General features: G+C 41.7%; 1 protein-coding gene across 2 annotated transcripts; it reads left to right on the forward strand.

Annotated features, from left to right (window-relative positions):
• The first annotated feature begins 538 nt into the window (after window positions 1-538).
• slc46a3 (solute carrier family 46 member 3) lies at window positions 539-8726 on the forward strand. 2 transcript variants are annotated; one of them, XM_053441861.1, is made up of 6 exons: window positions 539-645; window positions 2734-2944; window positions 3635-4517; window positions 5221-5304; window positions 5531-5687; window positions 7305-8726. In XM_053441861.1, exons 2-6 carry the CDS (start codon window positions 2756-2758, stop codon window positions 7417-7419), a joined length of 1428 nt encoding a protein of 475 aa, XP_053297836.1. In that variant the 5' UTR covers window positions 539-645; window positions 2734-2755; the 3' UTR covers window positions 7420-8726. The 2 variants fall into 2 exon arrangements, with proteins under 2 accessions (XP_053297836.1, XP_053297837.1); XM_053441862.1 differs by having other exon boundaries at window positions 568-706.
• The last annotated feature ends 955 nt before the right edge of the window (window positions 8727-9681 follow it).

Here is a 9681-nt window from a genome sequence, read left to right on the forward strand (position 1 = left end):
GTACAGTCCAGCTATAGGGTCCCAGCCCTTTCTGATAAGCTAGTGTAAACATTTTACCAGTTTCATTTCACAATTACACGTTTTATTGGCGTTTTGTTTTTATGACAGTGAGATAGAGGGTTGATGAATGTGTCCTCAACATTTCTCCCTGCCTGGTTGTGACTCCTATTCTGTTGCTGTTTCAACAAAACCCCCCCAACGTGCAGGTGTAATGGTACATCCCGACCTCCCGACGCAGTTCACGCATGCATGATGCTACCGTAATACTTAGTAAAGTGGCGGTGCCAGCTTTTATATAATGATAACTGACGCGTCTATATTGGGCAAATAATTGACGTCGTTGGGTAAAATCAATAACAACAACCATTAAGCGTGATTTCATTCGATAATAATAATAAAAAAAAGGTCGCGTTTTTTCGTCAGAAGATATACTCGTCCGGCTTTTCTCGTGGGTGACAGTTCCTCTGGGCGAATGGACGCACGGCTCAAAACAATGCTCCAATCACAACGCGCGAGGGGCGGGGCTTGTACCCTTCATAACAACCTCGTCCACCGATACAACAGAAGGTCTGAGACCGAGCTGCTGCAATGACCTACTGACTGGAAACTAAAGGTTAAAACATGAACCGGACCATCCTGTGAAAGGTAGGAGGCTTCTGCACTCTCCTGCCTGCAGCTCGTTATAAAGGAAACCAAAGGTTAAAGGGTAAATATCGATCTAAACCTGCACACCCGGTGTTCCAGTTTAACTGGGGATCATGGCGACTGGGGATTTGTTGTCTTTATTCCAGATGTTATCGTTTGGTTGCAGACTCGGTCGTAGATTCGTCTTTTTCCCAAAACGCCTGTGTCATGGTTTTTCTATTTTTCCTTTTTACTTCATAACCATCGTAAAGTTTGTATTTCCACGTCACCAATACACACATGGGTCAAAAATGACCTACAGAGTATGTATTCACTGAGGAACACCTACCATTCATCTCACACAGCTGCTTTTGCACATCTGATGCACGTAAGTCTTATTTTACAATCCCTTACTAGTGAGAATAAGAAATGTGTACAATACTAACCAGCTGTTAGCAAGCTAACTTCTTCTCTGGCTAGCTAACAATAGCTAGATCAACATAATAAACTCCAAATATAACAGTTTATACCTAATAGACAGATTGATGAGCATTTGAAAATATGCTTTGGATTTTCTTTATCCAGAGTGTTAGTCGGGATGGTCGCAGTCACTTCTGTCTCAAGGTTAAGTTCATAAAGATGCTGTGTGAAGAACAGGATGAGGACAATGAGGAAGCAATTCTTGTTCTTAATTCTGAGTCTGAAGTTTCTGATTCCGAGGACCTGGAACTTTGTTCCACAAGATCAAGCTGAAGTTGTTTTTGGGTGTGTCTTTGAACCCGGCTCTCCTAAATGGAGAAGATGAGTCGTATATATCATCAGAATAAGGAAGAATAAGATATAAATAAGATATAAATGAATACAGCAAAGAAACATGTTGTGCATTAGTAGTGGTTCACCAACTTGACTCACAGAAATAGCGCACGAGCTTCCACCTCGTTGACGTGAGGGATGTTTTCAAAGGACACGTGTTGGTGTGTGCACGTTGAAATGATCACCACCGACAAACGGAAGCACTTTGCGTGGAGCTGGCCACGCGCCTTTATTCTGAAGCGCACCGGACGTCTCCGTGGCTCGCGTGCGTGATGAGACCGTCATCAGCCACAAGCGAATCCCCTCCAAGTTTATTACACTTTATTAATTTGTTCTCCCGTATGATTTATAGTGTAGAAGTGGTTTTTGTGGGCCTTCAGTGTGTCAACGCGCTTCAGACACAGGTGCTTTGGAAAAAATGTCGAATCTGCGACCGAGTCTGCAATCGACCGACCACATCGGGAATAAAGACAACATGTCACCAGTTGCCATGGAACACCGGCAGCCGAGTGAGTTCCCAGGAACAAACTGTCCACTTCAGGGTCAACGTCTTATTTTACACTTAATTTATCAAATAATCAGATCATGCTGGATCGGTATGTGGAGCACATGGCCTCATTGATAACCATCAGCAGGCATAATCAACCATAACAGATATTTGAACTTCCTGTGAACTACCTTGTGTTTGGAGTGAGATCAGTTTACGTCGCACATTGGACCTGACAGAAGTGTGAAAGGCTGCAACAACAGAGAAAAAACTATTGATTATAGTGTATTGATTATATTATATAATAATAATCAATTTCACTAAAGTGTCAAACAAAAATTGCAATATATTTTATTCATATGGTTTCTATCTGCTCACACTTGTACATTATCTGTTCCCTTTTGTCTGTGGTTCAAATAACAGTGACACACACACACACCAAATTACAAAAACATCACATTTATACATGATCAAGTGCAAGGACAACACAAAAAGACTCACAGAAGCAAAAGAAAAACAATTAGCAACAAAATAAATAGCAAACCAAGTGTGTTTAAATGACCATATGGATATATTGTTGGCATATTTCATCAGTAGGTCCAATGTTTTGTGGAATGTTGCAATGGAGCCGTTAAGGGTGCGCCAGCTTGAGGTTCTGCATCACTTCTCTGATCCATTAGTTGTGGGAGGAGTCACATTTTTCCATTTAAGCAAGAGTGACCATCTAGCTTGTAATGTGGAGAAGGCCATGACCTTTTGGAAGGAAGTAGATTTCATTTCTTATCATATTCTCTTGTTCCTTTTTCCAGGGAATATTGCATCAGGTCCAAAATGAAGGGGCTCTTCCTCGTCGAGCCTGTGGTGGCTCTGTACGCCTTCTCCAGTTTTCTCATCTATCCCCTGATTCAGCAGTATGTGTACCGGAGGCTCTGGGAGGACCTGACCAACACCACCTACCCCACCTCGGACAACACCTCCAGATGTGGAGACAGCAGCAGCAACCATTCCAGTTATAACGATGTAAGACATTAAGCGAAATGAAACATTAAAGCCACTCGAGTAGGAAGGACTCTTCTAAATTACATTCATTTAAAACATACTAAGAATGAGTGTGGTTGTATTTTTCATAGCTGAAGTCTTGTTGTGTATTTAATATCAATCAATATCACAGATAAACCCTCAGGCTTTGCTCTGTCATGGGTTCTTGTGTGTCGATTAAATAACCTGCAGCTCCACAGACAGCACAGGTGTAGTCTGCTCCGTCACTGCTACACTTTGCATTTCAGCAAATATCAGTGACTGTGTCAATCTTCAACCAACTGTCATGACACAGCAGACCTCTTCCTGTATAACCTGTTGAGATCCCCTCTTATAATACTGCTCCAGGTAGTACGATCTCATACAGCTTCAGTATCATGAAGTCATATTAAAGAGTAAATTTACTGTTACTACCCTCGGCTTGCCCGTGACAAAAGAAAGAGGAAACAGAACAGAGAAGTGAGACCAAATATTGTGAACTTCTCACTTTCTACACCTGTTCAACAAACTGTCAACTGAATTTAATTCATGACGTTAAATTTCCAATATCTCTCTTGCATGTGTGCTTCTTCTAGGATAGTTTGTTGTTTTGCTTTCTAAGACCTGCTGTTTACCTTTTCCACCTCAACCCCCCATATTCTTTATCTCTAACCATTGGTTCTGTGTTTTCAGGAGGTACAGAGACAAGCTTCTCTCTTCTCCCTGTACACGGAGCTCTTCTCCACGGTCCCCTCCATGATCGTCACTCTCATGCTCGTGGCCTACAGCGACCGGGGGGGACGTAAGATCGCCATCATCCTGCCTCTGGTCGGCACGTTGATCTACAGCCTGTCCTTCCTGGCCGTCTCCTACTTTGATCTCAGCATCTACCTGCTCATCGGCTCCTCACTCGTCAGCTCTCTGTTCGGAGGCCTGGGCACGTTCCTGGGCGGCTGCTTCGCCTACGTGGCCGACCTGTGTGAGGACGGTCAACAGAAGACCCTGCGCATGGCCGGACTGGATATGATGATCGGCCTGTTGGCTGGAGTGGCTTCGATATCGACGGGCTACTTCCTGAGAGCTGCGGGCTTTAACTGGCCTTTCGTCACCTCTTCGTTGATTCAGGTTTTGATCCTTCTCTACGCAATTTTCATCCTGGAGGAGACCGTGAAGAAGCCCCCGGCTGATGCCTTCATTCAGGAGGGGTCCACCCAGCGCTCAGCCCTGAAGCAGATGACCTACGGGGTCTATGAGATGTTCACAGGGGCCAGCCGCAGGTGTAAAACTATTTTGACCCTCCTGATGCTCGTCTTCACCAGCTTCTCCTTTGCTTATGTTGGGGGGATCTCCTTGATGACACTGTACACACTCAACAAACCTCTGTGCTGGAATGAGATTCTGATTGGCTACGGCTCAGCACTGTCCACCACCGTGTTCCTGGTCAGTTTTGCAGGAGTGTTTGTGTTCACGTACTGTGGCGTGCCGCAGCTGCTCATCGTCCTGATTGGGATCCTGTCTGTGGTGACCGGCATGGTCCTGGTGGCGTTTACTAAGACCACTCTGATGATGTTCATAGGTGAGAAAAAAAGTCCACACTACAACTGTGTTGCTTATAACGTACAATCGGGTTGAATCTCCCTTTCAGCTGTCAGTTGTTTCCAAGATCAAGTATTTGTCAAACCGGAATAACAAGCTGCTGCTGCTTTAACTCGTGTTTCCTTCTTTCAGAGAAGTTCAGTATTAGTTTCATGAGGCCAAACACATAGTTTCACCTTGTACCTTGTGTCAGATATAGAAAATCACCTCGTTAAAACATGCACTGGTTTAATAACTAGCTAAAAGGCCTTAGGTTGTGTTTGTGTACCTTTTCTCATATAGTGCATGTAACCCAGTTTGATTTACACTAAATTACAGAAAACTACACAAAACATAGAACATTGCATTAATAAAAGTAAATGCTTGTTGTGCAGGTTACTGATTGACAGAGCCTGTCGTTCCCCCCACATTTACAAGTTGTAGCAATGGCACTAAAGTCACAGTATCTTGTGAACTCTATTGCTTTGTAAACTGAAAAGACCCACGATCAAGGCTTTGTTTATTTTAGGTGTAATTTGAGATGTCAACAAGCTGTAAACATTACAATGCTCTGCACAAACATAACTTTAGGTCACTCAGCAGTATAAATTAGAAATACAAAACAATGAAGTGAATATGTATATGTTGTTACTTGCATCATGATGAGTAGTATAACGTGTGTCTTGTGCTCTGTTGAACCACAGTGAAGGTGCCCATGCTTCTGTCTATCATGCCTTTCCCGGTTATGCGCTCGATGATGTCAAAGCTCATCTCAAAGTCTCAGCAGGGTGAGTGGGTTTAGAGTGTTTCATGAGCCACTGCACCGTATCGTTTGTATGTGCGTGTGTGTGTCTGTGTGTGTGTTCTCCAGAGTCCAAAGTTCCTTTAAAAACACTTGTAGTTTAAAGTGTTATCTTGAAAATGTACTCGTGGATTTAAGGCACTGCACGTTGTGATTCTCCCTTTCACCTCTTTGAGGTACTCTTTCTAATCTCCTGTGTCTTCTTCCCGCAGGGGCCTTGTTTGCGTTACTCTCCTTCCTGGAGAATATGACCAACAACGTATCAGGCGCAGTCTTCAACAGTGTCTATGCAGCTACGGTGGCGTGGTTCCCTGGCTTCATCTTCCTCCTCGCTGCAGGACTCTGTGTTATTCCTGTGTCCGTCCTCGGGTAAGTTCGTTACACAACATTCAACGATCGCACCAGCAAATAAGGAAATGTTACACAATCAAACTGCAAATTGACAAAGTCGTTCTCCCATTGTAGCTTCCAGGCCAATTCATTACAATTCCCTCATTGTTTATGTCCAAGTTGCAACGTCTTTCAAGAAAGAAATAAATCTCTATTTTCAAAACTCTCCTGGATTCATAGAACTACATTGAATTGAACCTGTTGGTCTTGTTGCTGTCCCTCAAACTTCCATCTCGGAGCACATGGCTAATATAACAGGGTTTATAGTGTAGACGGCAGATATCCAGACCAAGACTCCTTCTTCCATGAGCGTGACATGCATCATTACCTACATGATTGTTCAGACTGGACACAGAAACCAGAAACCTCTTGCCCCTGAGTCTTGCCCCTCGCCTTCAGATTCATCATATTCACATGTAGAATCTGTTTCAACACAAGTTAACACTGAACTAATGTGAAGTGAGAACATTTCCTCATGTCTCTCACCAGGAGTTCAGCGCCTCTTGTTTAATCAATCGATGACCCATTCATGCTAGACATGCTTCAGGGGGAGGAGCACACACATCTGCTGTTTCTGCTGAGTCAGCTGTTTTTTGCTTCGCCAGAAAAGAGAAATGGTTTGTCTGATATAGATACGAAGAAACCAAAAAACCTTCTCACTACCTCATTCCTGCCTTCATCACACGCAACTTCCCCCTCCAACAATATGGTGAATCTTTGACGGGTGCCTCATGCCTTAAACTTTGCATTTGCACTCAATCATCACCAATACTGATGTTTTGTCATACGCTCAGTTCCACTTGACTTGATGAAGTAGAACTGCTGAGTCAGTCGGGGGAGGTTGACATGACTGAATCTGCCTCTGTCACATGCTCCGCCTCTTGTTTCATAACAAGTGGTGACAGAATAACAAAGCCACCGGTTCAGCGAACTCAGGCCACAGTGAGCTGCACATTATTATCCTCCTTCACAAATGTTTTTGTCAAACTTTGCAAGTTCACTCCTCTGTTTGTTACTTAAATAACACAGAAATAGTTGTGCCTGTGTGTTTCAGCCATTTCCAAGACCACCATTCTATTTACAGCAATAGATATCTGTAATGATATGATACCATAAAAACTGAAATGTACCTTGAGCACACTGACTAAGTCACATATTATCTCCTCCACCAGGGAGGTTATATATATTTTTCCTGTCCACTGGTTTGTTTGTCAGCAGAATTGTGCAAAAACTACCGATTGAATTCGCTGGTAGGATTGGAAATAGCCCAAGAAAGAACCCCAATTAGATTTTTGGCACAGATTTGGACAAAGGGAAAACTTCAGGATTAGTTTTTCACTTTCTTTAACGTTGCAAGATGTTTGTTTGACATTTTGCATTTTGATTGAATTTAAATATACCGTTTAGCCTCTGAGGATATACGCCCTCTAGTGAGTCATTTCAGTTCAAGTGTTCCGGTTGCGGCCTTTTATAACATGTGATACATTATTGACTTTCATAAATGACATTAGTCCATGTGTGCTGGGAATGTCTCAACAGTCGCCAGGTTTAATTGGAATCAGCAGAGACCTTTTTACCTGTGTTTCCTTGTTCCAGTGTGGTGGCTGTGTACGGAGTGGATGTTTCCAAAGAGGACAAAGAAGTGAAAGAGGACAAAGACCCTGAAACACTTTCTGAAGATCAGAACGACAACACTCCTCTTCTCAGCTGAGCCTCACGAACCGACACAATCTCACCAGCACTTTGTTTTTTTTACCCTCAGCCCTTTAGACAAAGCTTTGTTTTCCAGAATTACCTCAATGACTCTTGTTTCCAGTTTGAAATGTTAATAATGCAGGTTTCAGATTCCTCTCTTTTGGTTTTGAAACTTAAATATATAACCTGGATACAACAGGGAGTTGTAGCCAAACAGGATCTGTAGCAGGTCTTTTTTTCCTAACGGGAACATTATTGATCAGACGCCTGATCGAGATGGTAGCATGAGTCGGATATTAAGCACTTTGGTGAAGTACTTTGGGATTATTAAGGCCAGTTCACTGAAGGCTTTGAACTGGGAGTAGTGTCTGAGCCTCATTTATACTTCAAAATGACCTGAGTGTGACTTTTGTAATATATCCACAAGGATTTCACGTTTCCTCGTTGAGTTTTACAGTGTGATAGGATTTGCAGTTCATGTGTCTGAAAGGAAACTATGCAATGCGACACAGGCTTGTTCACGATGGTGATGCATTTTGAATACCCACATTAAGTGGTGTAAAAATAAAGAAAACAATTGCATACATATCTGAACAAGATAGAATGTCTAATAGCTAATTCAAATCTGTGAGGTTAGTAAACCACAGAGCGATGAAAGGGTCTTTAAACTACTCTAAAGCAGAGGGAGAGCTGGGGATGAATAGAAGTAGACATGCAGTGAATTTCTTTTTATCGCAATAACCGCACAAATGGTAAAAGTCTGTTTGTAATGTTGTTTTTCGTTCCAAATGTTGTGTCACAGAGGTGTGATTGGAAATGTGGAATATTTTGTTGTTTTTTTATCTCGTTAGTGCAAATCCTTTAGTAAATATCAAATGACAGATGTTTTGCCTTTTCTTTGCAAGACTCAGACTTTTCTGCAGGGAGACATTTATCTGTATATGATAATAAGTCATGCAGTCAAACAGGGAATGTAATTGATTAAATAAAAAGTGGAATATTTAAAGTTTAATGTGAGTCAAGTGTATAATAGTCAACAAGCCCCACACTGGCAATCAAGAGCACCATCACAGATAAAACACACGGTGGTACTCAGCATATCAGCCTCTGAATTGTTGAAATTTGTTCTGTGATTCAACCAAAAGTGAAGAAAGTTTGAATAAGTCCAGTTTCTAACACAAAAAACTTCACCGTTAAAGAATTTTAAGTTTCTCTCTCATCACAGACTCATCTTTGAGCAGCTGCAGAGAATAACGTTCTCCTGCAGTGAAGGGAATTGTACTGTTGAGTGAAAATATGTCTCAATAAACCATTTGACACCAATTAGTGCCCATTTGCCTTGTATGTCTGTAAAGTTGTGTGTTTGAATTTGTATTGTGGGTCAAGGTAACACTGTGGAACTATTCCAATTCCCCTGCAGGTCTGGAACAGAGACGCTGTCTTTCTCTATTTTGGCCACTAGATGTCACTCCTGGCTCAGGAAAACGGGAACATTGGCCTTCAAGCCCGTGGATCATCAGTACTCTGTACTCTATATCACTTCAGGGTTATATACATATACGCTTACATCCCTTTTCATATACATGCTGAAGTGTGAATTTGTACGTTTAGATAAACCCACAGCCTGACACTGATTGGGCGTTTCATAGGTGAAGGAAATTAAATGAATCTTCCTGAGAATACGATGGAGATATGGGTGGAGCCATCAATGTTTCTATCTGTAGACAAATCCCTAATGCTTTCTATTATTTCTGTTACAAGTCAGATTTCTAGAAATCAGTGACATTAGCTGATTGTGTCTTTAACTGCGCTCATGTGTGAGTGGGCTGACGGTGAATTGACAGCTGCTGAGTCATTTGCCCCAGAAAGTTGATCAAAGTCAGAAGGGATTAAAGAAACAAGAGCAGAAGAATAATGATCAGATATCACAAATATCAGTGACAAAATGTTCCTAATAAATGCTGATGAAATAATGTTTAAACGTTTAAAAGAGAAAACATGGTGATGATAAAATAAGCACTGGATTTTTAAAATACCTACAAAATCCATTAAGGATTTCAGAAACATTAGCTATGAAGTGTAGAATTAAGTATTTAGATCCTTTACATTTTGTAAAAGTACATAAGCTTCAACAAAACATATGTAGAAGTGTGATTTCATTAATTGTGTGAAATGTTCTTAACGCCACAAGCGCTATAGAACAAATGTAGTAGAATTAAAATGAAATAATAAAAATGGAAATACTGTAGAGCAGCTGTACTCAACTACTATATCACTC

This window comes from Pleuronectes platessa, chromosome 15 (assembly GCF_947347685.1).
Source record: "Pleuronectes platessa chromosome 15, fPlePla1.1, whole genome shotgun sequence".
NCBI classification, from domain to species: Eukaryota; Metazoa; Chordata; class Actinopteri; order Pleuronectiformes; family Pleuronectidae; genus Pleuronectes; species Pleuronectes platessa.

Coding starts and splice junctions, on each gene's coding strand:
- slc46a3 (XM_053441861.1), top strand. CDS start 2,756: ATGAAGGGGCTCTTCCTCGTCGAGCCTGTGGTGGCTCTGTACGCCTTC. Junction 5,305..5,530: donor CATCTCAAAGTCTCAGCAGG/GTGAGTGGGTTT, acceptor TTCTTCCCGCAG/GGGCCTTGTTTGCGTTACTC. Junction 5,688..7,304: donor ATTCCTGTGTCCGTCCTCGG/GTAAGTTCGTTA, acceptor TCCTTGTTCCAG/TGTGGTGGCTGTGTACGGAG.